Here is a 17299-nt window from a genome sequence, read left to right as displayed (position 1 = left end):
ACTGGGAGGCCCCAAGGTACTAAGGGACCACCACTGGGAGGCCCCAAGGTAGTGAGGGACCACCACTAGGAGGCCCCAAGGTAGTGAGGGACCACCACTGGGAGGTCTCATGACGTCACGTTGTGGTCTCAAAACGTCAGGTGGTGGTCTCATAACGTCAGGTCGTGGTCTCAGGACGTCAGCTCGTGGCTTAATGACGTCAGGTGGTGGTCTCACAACGTCAGGTCGTGGTCTCACAACGTCAGGTCGTGGTCTCATAACGTCAGGTCGTGGTCTCAAAACATCAGGTCGTGGTCTCACAACGTCAGGTCGTGGTCTCAAAACATCAGGTCGTGGTCTCATAACGTCAGGTTGTGGTCTCACGATGTCAGGTTGTGGTCTCACGACGTCAGGTCGGGATCTCATAACGTCAGGTTGTGGTCTCACGATGTCAGGTTGTGGTCTCACGACGTCAGGTCGGGATCTCATGACGTCAGGTGGTGGTTTCATGACGTCAGGTCGAGGTCTCATGACGTCAGGTCGTGGTCTTATGGTCTCACGACGTCAGGTCGAGGTCTTATGACGTCAGATCATGTTCTCAAAACATCAGGTGGTGGTCTTATAATGTCAGGTTGTGGTCTCACAATGTCAGGTGGTGGTCTCACAATGTCAGGTCGTGGTCTTACGTCTGGTCGTGGTCTCATGACGTCAGGTTGTGGTCTCAAAACATCAGGTCGTGGTCACACGTCAGGTCGTGGTCTCATGACATCAGGTTGTGGTGTCATGACATCAGGTCGTGGTCTCACATCAGGTTGTGGTCTCATGACGTCAGGTCGTGGTCTTACGTCAGGTCGTGGTCTCATGACATCTGGTCGTGGTCTCATGATGTCACGTTGTGGTCTCAAAACATCAAGAAGTGGTCTCAAAACATCAAGAAGTGGTCTCATAACGTCAGGTCGTGGTCTCAGGACGTCAGGTTGTGGTCTCACGATGTCAGGTCGGGGTCTCATGACGTCAGGCCGTGGTCTCATGACGTCAGGTCGAGGTCTTATGACGTCAGGTCGTGGTCTCAAGACGTCAGATCATGTTCTCAAAACATCAGGTAGTGGTCTTATAATGTCAGGTTGTGGTCTCACAATGTCAGGTGGTGGTCTCACAATGTCAGGTCGTGGTCTTAAGACGTCAGATCATGGTCTCCAGACTTCAGATCATGGTCTCAAGACGTCAGGTCGTGGTCTCACAACGTCAGGTCGTGGTCTCAGGACGTCAGGTTGTGGTCTCACGATGTCAGGTCGGGGTCTCATGACGTCAGGCCGTGGTCTCATGACGTCAGGTCGTGGTCTTATGGTCTCACAACGTCAGGTCGAGGTCTCATGACGTCAGGTCGTGGTCTCAAGACGTCAGATCATGTTCTCAAAACATCAGGTGGTGGTCTTATAATGTCAGGTCGTGGTTTCAAGACGTCAGGTCGTGGTCTAACAACGTCAGGTGGTGGTCTCATGACGTCAGGTCGTGGTCTCACAATGTCAGGTTGTGGTCTCATGATGTCAGGTCGTGGTCTAACAACGTCAGGTGGTGGTCTCATGACGTCAGGTCGTGGTCTCACAATGTCAGGTTGTGGTCTCATGATGTCAGGTCGTGGTCTCACAACGTCAGGTCGTGGTCTCATGACGTCAGGTTGTGGTCTCACGATGTCAAGTGGTGGTCTCAAGACGTCAGGTCGTGGTCTCAAGACGTCAGGTTGTGGTCTCACGATGTCAAGTGGTGGTCTCAAGACGTCAGGTGGTGGTCTCAAGACGTCAGGTCGTGGTCTCAAGACGTCAGGTCGTGGTCTAACAACGTCAGGTCGTGGTCTCAAGACGTCAGGTTGTGGTCTCACGATGTCAGGTGGTGGTCTCAAGACGTCAGGTGGTGGTCTCATAACGTCAGGTCGTGGTCTCAAGACGTCAGGTAGTGGTCTAACAACGTCAGGTCGTGGTCTCAAGACGTCAGGTTGTGGTCTCAGGACGTCAGGTTGTGGTCTCATGACGTCAGGTGGTGGTCTCATGACGTCAGGTGGTGGTCTCATGACGTCAGGTTGTGGTCTCACAATGTCAGGTCGTGGTCTCATGATGTCAGGTCGTGGTCTAACAACGTCAGGTCGTGGTCTCAAGACGTCAGGTTGTGGTCTCACAATGTCAGGTCGTGGTCTCATGATGTCAGGTCGTGGTCTAACAACGTCAGGTCGTGGTCTCAAGACGTCAGGTGGTGGTCTCATAACGTCAGGTCGTGGTCTCAAGACGTCAGGTGGTGGTCTCATAACGTCAGGTGGTGGTCTCAAGACGTCAGGTCGTGGTCTCAAGATGTCAGGTGGTGGTCTCATGACGTCAGGTTGTGGTCTCACAATGTCAGGTCGTGGTCTCATGACATCAGGTGGTGGTCTCATGACGTCAGGTCGTGGTCTCAAGACGTCAGGTCGTGGTCTCATGACGTCAGGTCGTGGTCTCAAGACGTCAGGTCGTGGTCTCATGACGTCAGGTCGTGGTCTCAAGACGTCAGGTCGTGGTCTCATGACGTCAGGTCGTGGTCTCAAGACGTCAGGTCGTGGTCTCATGACGTCAGGTCGTGGTCTCAAGACGTCAGGTCGTGGTCTCATGACGTCAGGTCGTGGTCTCAAGACGTCAGGTTGTGGTCTCACGATGTCAGGTCGTGGTCTCACGATGTCAGGTCGGGATCTCATGACGTCAGGCCGTGGTCTCATGACGTCAGGTCGAGGTCTCATGACGTCAGGTCGTGGTCTCATGACGTCAGGTCGTGGTCTTATGGTCTCACGATGTCAGGTCGAGGTCTTATGACGTCAGGTCGTGGTCTCAAGACGTCAGATCATGTTCTCAAAATATCAGGTGGTGGTCTTATAATGTCAGGTGGTGTCTCACGATTTCAGGTCGTGGTCTTAAGACGTCAGATCATGGTCTCCAGACTTCAGATCATGGTCTCAAGACGTCAGGTCGTGGTCTAACAACGTCAGGTTGTGGTCTCATGACGTCAGGTGGTGGTCTCACGATGTCAGGTGGTGGTCTCATGACGTCAGGCCGTGGTCTCATGACGTCAGGTCGTGGTCTTATGGTCTCACGATGTCAGGTCGAGGTCTTATGACGTCAGGTCGTGGTCTCAAGACGTCAGATCATGTTCTCAAAATATCAGGTGGTGGTCTTATAATGTCAGGTGGTGTCTCACGATTTCAGGTCGTGGTCTTAAGACGTCAGATCATGGTCTCCAGACTTCAGATCATGGTCTCAAGACGTCAGGTCGTGGTCTAACAACGTCAGGTTGTGGTCTCATGACGTCAGGTGGTGGTCTCACGATGTCAGGTGGTGGTCTCATGACGTCAGGTCGTGGTCTAACAACGTCAGGTGGTGGTCTCAAGACGTCAGGTCGTGGTCTCACAACGTCAGGTCGTGGTCTCACAACGTCAGGTGGTGGTCTCATGACGTCAGGTCGTGGTCTAACAATGTCAGGTGGTGGTCTCAAGACGTCAGGTCGTGGTCTCACAACGTCAGGTCGTGGTCTCACAACGTCAGGGCGTGGTCTCATGACGTCAGGTCGTGGTCTCACAACGTCAGGTCGTGGTCTCACAACGTCAGGTCGTGGTCTCACAACGTCAGGGCGTGGTCTCATGACGTCAGGTCGTGGTCTCACAACGTCAGGTCGTGGTCTCACAACGTCAGGTCGTGGTCTCACAACGTCAGGGCGTGGTCTCATGACGTCAGGTCGTGGTCTCACAACGTCAGGTTGTGGTCTCACAACGTCAGGTTGTGGTCTCACAACGTCAGGTCGGGATCTCATTACGTCAGGCCGTGGTCTCATGACGTCAGGTCGTGGTCTTATGGTCTCACGATGTCAGGTCGAGGTCTTATGACGTCAGGTCGTGGTCTCAAGACGTCAGATCATGTTCTCAAAACATCAGGTGGTGGTCTTATAATGTCAGGTGGTGGTCTCACGATGTCAGGTCGTGGTCTTAAGACGTCAGATCATGGTCTCCAGACTTCAGATCATGGTCTCAAGACGTCAGGTCGTGGTCTAACAACGTCAGGTCGTGGTCTCAAGACGTCAGGTCGTGGTCTAACAAAGTCAGGTGGTGGTCTCATGACGTCAGGTGGTGGTCTCACGATGTCAGGTGGTGGTCTCATGACGTCAGGTCGTGGTCTAACAACGTCAGGTTGTGGTTTAACAACGTCAGGTCGTGGTCTCAAGGCGTCAGGTGGTGGTCTCACGATGTCAGGTGGTGGTCTCATGACGTCAGGTCGTGGTCTAACAACGTCAGGTCGTGGTCTCAAGGCGTCAGGTGGTGGTCTCACAATGTCAGGTGGTGGTCTCACAATGTCAGGTGGTGGTCTCACAATGTCAGGTGGTGGTCTCACGATGTCAGGTCGTGGTCTAACAACGTCAGGTCGTGGTTTAACAACGTCAGGTCGTGGTCTCAAGGCGTCAGGTTGTGGTCTCACAATGTCAGGTGGTGGTCTCATGACGTCAGGTGGTGGTCTCATGACGTCAGGTTGTGGTCTCACAATGTCAGGTGGTGGTCTCATGACGTCAGGTGGTGGTCTCATGACGTCAGGTTGTGGTCTCACAATGTCAGGTGGTGGTCTCATGACGTCAGGTGGTGGTCTCATGACGTCAGGTTGTGGTCTCACAATGTCAGGTGGTGGTCTCATGACGTCAGGTGGTGGTCTCACAATGTCAGGTGGTGGTCTGATGACGACATGAGAGGACCAAACATCCATGTGATCCACTCCACTTCATCACAGAAAGTTTTCCGGCCACATTCTGACATTTGCAGGGTCCAGGTGGCAGATTAGCGTGCGTCACTCAGGTGGCGAGTGACCTCAAATGTTGACGATGGCGTGGGGCGGCGCCGCTGACCTTTAGCTTGGTGGAGAGCGCCGACAAACGCAGCACTTAGGGAGAAAACGGCGGCGAAGGCAAAGTGTGGACGCCATGGCAGACCTGCCATTATCTGCCGGCCGGCTGTAATGACTTCCTGCGGAGCGGCGCCCGGGCAGCGGCGCTAAGAATAGCGTGAGTCACAAGGTTATCTGGCCATTACTGCAACATGCAATTAACACCATCATTCATTCATTCATTCATTCAATTAACTCCACTCATACAATCATTCATTCCAGCCAAGTTAATTGTAGACATTGTTCTACATGACCAAAGTCTGATTACCACCGCTAATTGCAATTTAGCGAGGTGCTCTTTAGGCCCCTCCTTAACGAAGCGGCTGATTGGGCGACAGGTAACGATCGCCAAGACAAAGTGCAGCTGGCGACGAGTGGAAAACAAATGGCCGCCGCCAAGCTGTTTGCTTAGCGATAGCGCCCGCCGCTGCCCTTTTGCATTCCGAGGTTCCGCCGCGCTAATACGCTACCTCGACATCAATTTGTCATCAATTTATATATATATATATATATATTTATATATATATATATATATTTATATATACAGTGTATATATATATATATACATATATATATAAATATATATATATATGTATATATATATATTTATATATACAGTATATATATATACACATACATACATACATACATACATATATATATATATATATATATATATATATATATATATATATATATATATATATATATACACACACATACATACATACATACATATATATATATATATATACACATATATATGTATGTATGTACTGTATGTATATATATGTACTGTGTCTATATATATATATATATATATATATATATATATATATATATATATATATATATATATATATATATATATATATATATATATATATATATATATATGCATGCATGCTCTTGAGCCCCTGCCTGGTTGAGCCCTCCTTTAGGGCAACACTTTCCTTGACCTTAAAAAGTTCAAATTTGAGGCAAGTATATAAATATAAATATGTATATCTATATACAGTGGCAGTCAAAGGTGTACATACACTTGTAAAGAAAATATTGCTCCCAGTCTGTGGAAGGCTCTCCCTGACCACCTGAGGGTACATCAGACTGTGGATGCTTTTCAAATAGCCTTTTTATATAGATGAATGTGTGCTAGTTCTAGTTTTTAGTATTTTTAAAAAATTTGTATTATATTTTTATTATTTCTTTCCTACACTGTAGCACCTTGAGGTTATTTACTCAATGTAAAGTGCTTTTTACAAATACAATCTATTATTATTATTATTATTATTATGTCATGGCTGACTTGAGTTTCCAATCATTTCTACCAGTGTCATTTTGTTGTGATGTAGTGATGGGAGCACATACTTGTTGCTCACAAAAAACATTCATGAAGTTTGCTTCTTTTATGAATGTATTACAGCTCTGCTGAAAATTTTGGAGCTAATTGTCCGTTTTTTATGAAACATTTTTTAATAAAGTCACCAATTGAAGAAAACATGTTTCTGTGGTGGTAGCAAACAAGTATGGAGAACGGTGAAGTTGACCCGGAGAATGTGGAATGTTGACGAGCCTCCTTTCTGACACCTTGACTCCCTCTGTGGGGGGTTTCTACATCACTTCCTGTGCAGACAGGAAGTAGGAAGTAAGAGCAGCCATGTGCTTTGGAAGTGTAGCAGCTGGACTCATGTTGGTGTTTGTCCTTTTGATTGATACTTTTAATTATTAGATTGCACAGTACAGTACATATTCCCTACAATTGACCACTAAATGGTAACACCCCAATACGTTTTTCAACTTGTTTAAATCGGGGTCCAAGTTAATCAATTCATGGTAATATAATTCCTCCAACTTTAGTCTCATCTTGGATAATATACAATGTTTCAAAAGGACTTTAATTGAAACAATGACTTTAATCTCGCTGTTGGACTCATGTCACTCAAAGAAGGGTACAAAACTGGAGTTATTTCATCAAATAGTAAGGTAAGCAAGTAAATGTGTTTGGTCAACTTTAGCTTTGTTTAATGTTAGCCTTGTTTACCTTTATAATGTTAGCTTTGTTTAAGTTCATAATGTTAGCCTTCTTTACATTTATAATGGATGCCTTGTTTACATTTATAATGTTAGCCTTATCTACATTATAATGTTAGCCTTCTTTACATTTATAATGTTAGCCTTACCTACATTTATAATGTTAGCCTTATCTACATTATAATGTTAGCATTGTTTACATTTATAATGGATGCCTTGTTTACATTATAATGTTAGCCTTTTTTACGTTTATAATGTTAGCCTTCTTTACATTTATCATGTTAGCCTTATCTACATTTATAATGTTAGCCTTATCTACATTATAATGTTAGCCTTGTTTACATTTATAATATTAGCCTTGTTTACATTTATCATGTTAGCCTTGTTTACGTTTATAATGTTAGCCTTGTTTACATTTATAATGTTAGCTTTGTTTACTTTTATAATGTTAGCCTTGTTTACATTTATAATGTTAGCCTTATTTACATTTATGATGCTAGCTTTGTTTACGTTCATAATGTTAGCCTTGTTTAGGTTAATAGTGCTAGCTTTGTTTACATTTATAATGTGAGCCTTGTTTATGTTTATAATATTAGCCTTGTTTACATTTATCATGTTAACCTTGTTCACATTTATAATATTAGCTTTGTTTACGTTCATAATGTTAGCCTTGTTTACGTTTATATTGTTAGCCTTATTTACATGTATAATGTTGGCCTTGTTTACATTTATATTAGCTTTGTTTACGTTCATAATGTTAGCCTTGTTTACATTTATAATGTTAGCCTTGTTTACATTTATCATGTTGGCTTTGTTTATGTTCATAATGTTAGCCTTGTTTAGGTTAATAATGTTAGCTCTGTTTACATTTGTAACGTTAGCCTTGTTTACGTTTATAATGTTAGCCTTGTTTACATTTACCATGTTAGCCTTGTTTACGTTTATAATGTTAGCCTTGTTTACATTTATCATGTTAACCTTGTTCACATTTATAATATTAGCTTTGTTTATGTTCATAATGTTAGCCTTGTTTACATTTATAATGTTAGCCTTGTTTACATTTATCATGTTAGCTTTGTTTATGTTCATAATGTTAGCCTTGTTTAGGTTAATAATGTTAGCTTTGTTTACATTTGTAACGTTAGCCTTGTTTACGTTTATAATGTTAGCCTTGTTTACATTTACCATGTTAGCCTTGTTTACATTTATAATATTAACTTTGTTTACGTTCATAATGTTAGCCTTGTTTATGTTTATATTGTTAGCTTTGTCTACATTTATAATGTTAGCTTTGTTTACGTTTATGATGTTAGCCTTGTTTACGTTTATAATGTTAGCCTTGTTTATGTTTATATTGTTAGCTTTGTCTACATTTATAATGTTAGCTTTGTTTACGTTTATAATGGTAGCCTTGTTTATGTTTATAATGTTAGCCTTGTTTTTCCATTGGGACAGTAAAAAGATACATTTACATAATATTTATATATTTTAAACATTATTATAATTTATTCATGCAGCAATTAATACATTCCAAAAACTAGTTTTTTTTTTTTTTCTCAAATAAATACCAAAATATCTGCTTGACCTATGATTTGAAATCATCATCTGTGGGAACCTTGAGTATTGATCCAGACCGATATTGATCCAATACGATAACTGCAGCAGTCGTACATACTTGTATTGATTTAGTATGTGGAATGTTAAAGAAGGTTTGATCAAGTGGAATTAGTCAAAAAGAGAACAATGACAAACACTAATATGGAGGGTAGTTTGTGTTTTTATTGGGAAAGCTTTTTTTTTGGGACTGAATTTTTTTGTGCTTGAATTTTGTGAACTGATTTTTTATTTTAAAAAAAATTACATCAAATAATGCTGTCTGTCACTGTTTTAAAATGTAGTGTTATGTAATTCAGTATACAAAAATTCAGTGTAAAAAAGAAACAGTGTTAAAATAATTCAGTGTATAAATATTCAATGTTAATACAATTCAATGTAAAAAAAACTCCAGTGTATAAAAATTAAGTTTTAAAAAATTCAGTCTACAACTATTCAGTGTTAAAAAACTCCAGTGTATACAATTTAAGTTTAAAAAAAAATGCAGTGTATAAATATTCAGTGTTAAAAACAATTCAGTGTAAAAAGGTCCAATGTATAAAAAAAAGTTTTAATAAAATGCAGTGTAGAAATTTTCAGTGTTAATAAATTCAGTGTAAAAAAAGTCCAATGTATAAATATTCATTGTTAAAAAAATTCAGTGTAAAAAAGTCCAGTGTGTAAAAAATATGTAAAAAAAAAAAAATCAGTGTAAAAAGAAAACAGTGTTAAAAAAAATCAGCGAAAAAAAGTTCAGTGTATAAAAATTAAGTTTTAGAAAAATGCAGTGTATAAATACTCAGTGTTAAAAAAAAATTCAGTGTAAAAAGGTCCAATGTATAAAAAATTACAAATACGTTTTAATAAAATGCAGTGTATGAATTTTCAGTCTTAATAAATTCAGTGTAAAAAAGTCCAGTGTATAAAAATTATGTAAAAAAAAAAAAAAACAGTGTAAAAAGCAAACAGTGTTTAAAAAAAAAATCAGTATATAAATATTCAGTGTTAAAAAAATTCAGCGTAAAAAAGTTCAGTGTATAAAAATTAAGTTTGAAAAAAATTCAGTGCATAAGTATTCTGTGTTAAAAAAAAATCAGTGTATAAATAGTCAACGTATAAAATTCAAGTTAAAAAAAAAACTGAGTGGTGATAAATTCCGTGTGTAAAAATGTGTTGCTTCAAAAATCAAGACTCACTTCCAGTAACTTAAGACAGAAGCAATCGATCCTGTCTCAGAAGGAGCCAATGAGGTGTCAAGTTTGAAGTCACATGACACGGGTCTCGCGAAACAGCCTAAAAAAGGGCAGTTAACTGACGTAATATAACATCATTTACACTTCTGGATGTACACTTGATTCTAATGCTTACAATCTGCACTTTGTGTGTGAAAATAATATGCAACTATTATTCTTTGGTACTTGTTTATTTTGACTATTGTCACTTTTTACACAGCAAAGCTTTATTATTATATCTAGCGTGTTGCTATTGTCTACTAAGCTGTTGTGTAGCTGCTGGTAGCCTATAGCCTGGCATGTTTACATTTTGTACATGACTACAATAGAAGAAAAGACTAGCTTGTGTGCTGTTGTGTAGCTTCTAGTAGCCTATAGCCTAGCATATTTATCTTTTGTAAAAGACTAAAATAGAGGAAATGACAAGCTTGTCTGCTTTTGTTTAGCTGCTAGCTCCTAGTAGCCTATAGCCTAACATGTTTACCTTTGATAAATTACTTGACTAAAATAGAGGGGAAAAATAGCTTGTAGCTATTGTGTGCTTAGCTGCTGTGTAGCTGCTAGTAGCCTATAGCCTAGCATGATTACCTTTTTGTGAATGACTTGAGTAAAATAGAAGAAAATACTAGCTTGTGTGCTCTTGTGTGCTTAGCTGTTGTATGGCTGCTATTAGCCTATAGCCTAGCATGATTACATTTTGTAAATTACTAAAATACAATAAAAGACTAGCTTGTGTGCTTAGCTGTTGTTTAGCTGCTAGTAGACAATTGCATAGCATGTTTACATTTTTAACCAGACTAAAATATAATAGAAGAATAAACTAGCTTGTGTGCTTTTTGTGCTTAGTTGTTGTGTAGCTAACCAATAGCTTAGCATGTTTAGCTTTTTTAAATGACTGGACTAAAAAGTAAGAAAATACTAGCTTGTGTGCTATTGTGTGCTTAGCTGATATGTAGCTACTAGTAGCCTATAACCTAGCATGTTTAGCTTTTGTTAATGACTAAAGTAGAAGAAATGACTAGCTTGTGTGCTAAATTGTTGTGTAGTAGCCTATAGCCTAGCTTTTTTACCTTTTGTAAATGACTAAAATAGAATAAATTACTAGCTTGTGTGCTTTTGTTTAGCTGCCAGCTCCTTGTAGCTTATAGTCTAGCACAGGGGTAGGGAACCTATGGCTCTAGAGCCAGATGTGGCTCTTTTGATGACTGCATCTGGCTCTCAGATAAATCTGAGCTGACGTTGCTTAACACGATAAGTAATGAATAATTCCACTTGTAATCACATTGTTAAAAATAATGTTCAAAATATAAAGCATTCTCATGCATTTTTAATACATCCATCCGTTTTCTACCGCACCTGTTCAAGAAGTTGCGTTAATGGTAAGAAATTATTTATTTATTATTGGTTAGTTTGGGGCTTGCCCTCCTGAGGGTGCTTCACACCACCAAGCACCGACATGAGAGCCTGTTTTAGGGTTACAATATTGTTTTATTTTTCAATAAGTCTCTCATTTGCTTTCCAGCAATTGTTTTTTTCTCTTTCGTTCTTGCTCGCGCTCTGGCTCCAGCCCCAACTTCGCCTCTCCTCCGGGCTGTTGCTTATAACAGAGCGACAAGTGATTAGATAACAAGGCCCAGGTGGGCCATCTACGCACCTTTCCCTGAATTCGAGGCCAGTCCTGGCACACCCCAGTTCGCTGCAGGCCCTCAGGCCACGCCCCCTCCACAGTTAGCTTCAGAATAACAATGTTATTACAGACCTATTATACTCTATAAATGTTGGTTTTACCTAAAAATTGCTGCGTTTATTTGTGTTCAGTGTTTAAAAAAAATACTATATGGCTCTTACGGAAATACGTTCTAAAATATTTGGCATTTTGGCTCTCTCAACCAAAAAGGTTCCCGACCCCTGGTCTAGCAGGTTTACTTTTTATAAATTACTTAACTAAAATAGAGGAAAAGACTAGCTTGTGGGCTATTGTGTGCTTAGCCGTTATGTAACTGCTAGTAGTCTTTAGCCTAGCATGTTTATCTTTTGTAAATGACTAAAATAGAAGAAATGACTAGCTTGTGTACTTATTTGTTGTGTAGTAGCCTATAGCCAAGCTTACTTACCTTTTGTAAATGACTGAAATAGAATAAATTACTGGCTTGTGGGCTTTTGTTCAATCAATCAAGTAATGTTTATTTATATAGCCCTAAATCACAAGTGTCTCAAAGGGTTGCACAAGCCACAACAACATCCTCAGTTCAGAGCCCACTTAAGGGCAAGGAAAAACTCACAACCCAGTGGGACGTCGATGTTTAGCTGCTAGCTCCTAGTAGCCTATAACCTAGCATATTTACCTTTTGTAAATTACTTGACTAAAATAGAGGAAAAGGATAACTTGTGTGTTATTGTGTGCTTAGCTGTTGTGTAGCTGCTAGCTACTGGTAGCTTAAATGACTTGATTCAAATAGAAGAAATTGTGTGCTGATTGGAGGACATTTAGACGTTCGCTGGCTGCACAAGTAAACACGCTAAACTCTGCTTCTTAACACACTTGGTCAGCCAGAGAATAAGAATACACAACAGTGCTGTCAACTTAAAGACTAGACCTGCAAGTATTCAGACGTGTCTATACAGGCAACTTTTTATGGTCTCATTGAAGACTTTGGGTGAGAAACATGAAAGTTGGGAACAAGCAGCATGTGTTGTGGTAAAGTGAAAGCCTGAAACTTTATTTTTGTCACAGCAAACGAGGGCAAAGTCCCGATCGAGTCTTGGGGAGCATGATGGTTCTATCTGGACCTGGCAGGCTGATGGTGTGTGGAAGGGGGAGGACAGACCAGCAGAGTCCCGTGAGAGCGTCCATGGCTGACCTTTAAGTTCTCTCCATCTGAAGGTAATTAGATGCTTTATGAGGGTATTAACACAACAACTGTTGGGGATTTGCCTGCCAGCCGCTCTCTCCTCCAAGACAAGCAGCTTGAAGCTTCTTTTTTTGCTTTCATCACGCCTGCAGTCATGGTGAGAAGTTGTGGAACAGCCATTCCCATTTCCTACACCTAACGGGCGATTCAATTAAAAGCTGCTAATCTGCACGTGTCCTCCCCCCTCCCCCGGGGGATAAATGGACCTTTTGTTGGTGCACGCCATCGTCCAATCAGAAATCTATTAGGGACCATTAGAAGCAGACTGGAAGTACGAGACTCCAGGAATTGACAATAGAAATAACACGGTCCCCATAACGCCCGAGCACGTGGAAATGTTTGTGAAAGTAACACGGTCCTCATAACGCCCGAGCACGTGGAAAAGTGTGTGAAAGTAACACGGTCCCCATAACACCTGAGCACGTGGAAAAGTGTGTGAAAGTAACACGGTCCCCATAACGCCTGAGCACGTGGAAGTGTGTGTGAAAGTAACACGGTCCTCATAACGCCCGAGCACGTGGAAAAGTGTGTGAAAGTAACACGGTCCCCATAACGCCCGAGCACGTGGAAATGTTTGTGAAAGTAACACGGTCCCCATGACGCCCGAGCATGTGGAAATGTTTGTGAAAGTAACACGGTCCCCATAACGCCTGAGCATGTGGAAAGGTGTGTGAAAGTAACACGGTCCCCATAACGCCCGAGCACGTGGAAAGGTGTGTGAAAGTAACACGGTCCTCATAACGCCCGAGCATGTGGAAATGTTTGTGAAAGTAACACGGTCCCCATAAAGCCCGAGCACGTGGAAAGGTGTGTGAAAGTAACACGGTCCCCATAACGCCCGAGCACGTGGAAATGTTTGTGAAAGTAACACGGTCCCCATAACGCCCGAGCACGTGGAAATGTTTGTGAAAGTAACACGGTCCCCATAACGCCTGAGCATGTGGAAAGGTGTGTGAAAGTAACACGGTCCCCATAACACCTGAGCACGTGGAAAAGTGTGTGAAAGTAACACGGTCGCCATAACGCCCGAGCACGTGGAAAGGTGTGTGAAAGTAACACGGTCCCCATAACACCTGAGCACGTGGAAAAGTGTGTGAAAGTAACACGGTCCCCATAACGCCCGAACACGTTGAAAGGTGTGTGAAAGTAACACGGTCCCCATAACGCCCGAACACGTTGAAAGGTGTGTGAAAGTAACACGGTCCCCATAACGCCCGAACACGTTGAAAGGTGTGTGAAAGTAACACGGTCCCCATAACGCCCGAACACGTGGGAATGTGTGTGAAAGTAAGAGGACGTGTGGTAACAACGTACACGATGACTATTGATATAATATACTATGAACCACAACATGTAAGAGTTGGCCCTGGACACTTCCTGCTTTGATGGGTGGGGGGCAGCAGTGAGACGCACAGAAGTCGTAGAAGACGACCACTCAAAGAAGACCCCTAAAATTGGACCGCCACAGATAAATTTGGCGCTAATTGTACGTCGTAAGTACGCTCCAAAATCCCACTATTCGAAAGTGGACAACAGGAAGTGGTTTCCCCTGTCATGTGATCAAATACAAGTCTGTGACGTAACACTGTTTGGGTACCGAATCTGGTACTTTTTGGGCACCGAGTAATTCCCAGCCGTCTGTATTTTATTTATTTTTTTCGCCCCGTTTTTTGGGAGTTTTGAAGGAACAAATACACATACACTTGATTGAAAATACAAATACAGCTATCTAAACTCAAATTAAAAAGTGAAATAATAATAATAAATGTGAAAAGTGGAATAATTAGATTTTGTTTATAAATAATAATTTTAAAAAATAAACAATCGTCAATAAACATAACAAAACATACCTATCTTCCCAGTAGGTTACGTATCATAATATAACACCATATCTTATATTTTAATCAAGCCATTTACAAAAGCAACTAGGAGCTAGCAGCTACACAACAGCTAAGCACACAATAGCATACAAGCTAGTCTTTCCCTCTATTGTTTTATTTTTTTTTTCAACTCAATATTTATTGGAGTTTTAAAGGAGCAAATATACATAGACTTGATTGAAAATACAAATACAGGTATCTAAACTAAACTAAGAATGGAATAATAATAATAAATGTAAAAGTTTGATTTTGCTCATGAATACAGAAAGAAATAAAAAAACATAATCATTAATAAACATAACGGCTTTGCTGTTGACATACTAATGATTAGCAATAGTGATTTATTGTCATTGCAGTACAACGAAACTGTTTTCAGCACGATTTTACGTGGCGATTTTAATACCTCCAACTTTGTAAACAATCAAACGGCCGGCGTGTAATAAGTACAATACTTACAGTATTAACGCTTTTTAGGGCGCAATAAAAGACACAATTCAGCCAAGTCTAAGATAACTTGCCATTACAGCGTGAAATAACACTGCTGCCATCTTGGACTTGCAATGGAGACTCAGAAATGTGATAATATAACGAGATACAACAACTAATGACATCATTTCTAAATGTTGCAACACATTTTGTTCTTAATTATGAAAAGCAATGAATATAGACTAACAGGCTTCACGGTGGCAGAGGGGTTAGTGCGTCTGCCTCACAATACGAAGGTCCTGCAGTCCTGGGTTCAATCCCAGGCTCGGGATCTTTCTGTGTGGAGTTTGCATGTTCTCCCCGTGACTGCGTGGGTTCCCTCCGGGTACTCCAGCTTCCTCCCACCTCCAAAGACATGCACCTGGGGATAGGCCCCTCCCACCTCCAAAGACATGCACCTGGGGATAGGTTGATTGGCAACACTAAATGGTCCCTAGTGTGTGAATGTTGTCTGTCTATCTGTGTTGGCCCTGCGATGAGGTGGCGACTTGTCCAAGGGTGTACCCCGCCTTCCGCCCGATTGTAGCTGAGATAGGCTCCAGCGACCCCAAAAGGGAATAAGCGGTAGAAAATGGATGGATGAGACACAGAAACGTACTGAAAATGGGTACAGTTCAGTGCAGGCATCGATTCAATTGTGAACAGTAGCCGTCCCTAACCGTGACCATAAAGGAATCATATTCGATTGTGATTAATCATAATTAATCCACAGAGACAATTTGATTAATCTGATTTAAACATTGAATCGCTCCACTGCCTTTAAGAGAATGACACGCACATGCCAGTTATGCAAATGAGATGACGTCATCTTGACGACCCCCCCCAACAACTCACCATCTGGTCCTCACAGTGTCTGCCGAAAATAATTCTGGTCCTTGGACGAATGTAATTAATGGAAGACCCCTTCTATAAAACAAGGACATGGTAATGATTCATTTGAAAATAATGAAGTAGTGCTGGGCGATATGGCTGGAAACTGTATCACGATATCAGTGTCTTATATCGGTCGATATCAATGTTTTTATGACCTATGGAAAAGAAAGAGCAGGAAAAAATACATTTTATTGTAAATGTAACTTCCTGTGATTATAATCCCTCAGCTATCACGGCAGAAAGGAAATGTCAACACAAGCATGGAAAACAAAATAGTAAAATCACATTGAACACTTAACTATAAGGTGCAAAAATAAGGAATATATAAGAAAAAATGCTTCATAAAGTGTAAGAAAATAGTGCAAAGTGTGAAAATGTCAACATAGAAAAACCTGAGAACTATTTTCTGCAGGTTGAGTGGCAGGAAGTTAGATCTGTGCTCTAAAGGGTGAGCTAGTAAGGTGCTGTGCTATTACAATGTAACCAAAATAGTGGAATCACATTGAACACTAAACAATAACATCTTAAAAATGAAGGAATATGTAAGAAATGCTTCATAAAGTGTAAGAAAATAGTGCAAAGTGTGAAAATGTAAACATAGAAACCTGAGAAGAACTATTTTCTGCAGGTTTAGTGCTAGGAAATAACGGCTGTGTAACATTAATTTGCTCTGTTGACCTTTTTTAATTATGGAAATGAATTTTTGTTATGCAGTAATTATTTAAATATTATCATCGTATCGATGGATATTGATAATTATTGTAATTTGTTTTGACTTATGGAAAATAAGGAGCAAGATGTTATTGTAAATGTAACTTCCTGTGATTATAATCACTCAGCTATCAAGGCAGAAAGGAAATAAGGTGCAAAAATAAAGAATATGTAAGAAAAGAAATGCTTCATAAAGTGTAAGAAAATAGTGCAAAGTGTGAAAATGTAAACATAGAAACCTGAGAAGAACTATTTTCTGCAGGTTTAGTGTTAAGGAATAACGGCTGTGTAACATTAATTTGCCCTCTTGTCCTTTTTTAACTATGGAAATGAATTTTTGTTATGCAGTAATTACTTAAATAGTGTTAGTATATCGGTCGATATTGATAATTATTGGAATTTTTTGACCGATGGAAAATCAGAATCTGATTATAATCCCTCAGCTATCAAGGCAGAAAGGAAATGTCAACACAAGCATGGAAAACAAACAATGTCAACAAAATAGTAACATCACATTGAACACTTAACTATAAGCTCTTAAAAATAAGGAACATGTAAGAAATTATTCATAAAGAGTAAGAAAATAGTGCAAAGTGTGAAAATGTAAACATAGAAACCGGACAAGAACTCTTTTCTGCAGGTTTAGTGCCAGGAATTCACAG

The 17299-nt window shown here is 40.8% G+C and overlaps 1 protein-coding gene across 1 annotated transcript; it reads right to left on the bottom strand.

Moving 5' to 3' along the window:
- Positions 1 to 1384: 1384 nt before the first annotated feature.
- On the bottom strand, positions 1385 to 2761 carry LOC133543654 (basic proline-rich protein-like). Its single transcript, XM_061888336.1, has one exon. The coding sequence runs from the start codon at positions 2759 to 2761 to the stop codon at positions 1385 to 1387; it is 1377 nt and encodes a 458-aa protein (XP_061744320.1).
- Between the last annotated feature and the right edge of the window lie 14538 nt (positions 2762 to 17299).

This window comes from Nerophis ophidion, linkage group LG26 (genome assembly GCF_033978795.1).
Source record: "Nerophis ophidion isolate RoL-2023_Sa linkage group LG26, RoL_Noph_v1.0, whole genome shotgun sequence".
Lineage (NCBI taxonomy): Eukaryota > Metazoa > Chordata > Actinopteri > Syngnathiformes > Syngnathidae > Nerophis > Nerophis ophidion.
This window is presented reverse-complemented; position numbering and strand designations above follow the sequence as displayed.

Coding starts and splice junctions, on each gene's coding strand:
- LOC133543654 (XM_061888336.1), bottom strand. CDS start 2,761: ATGAGACCACGACCTGACGTCATGAGACCTCGACCTGACGTCATGAGA.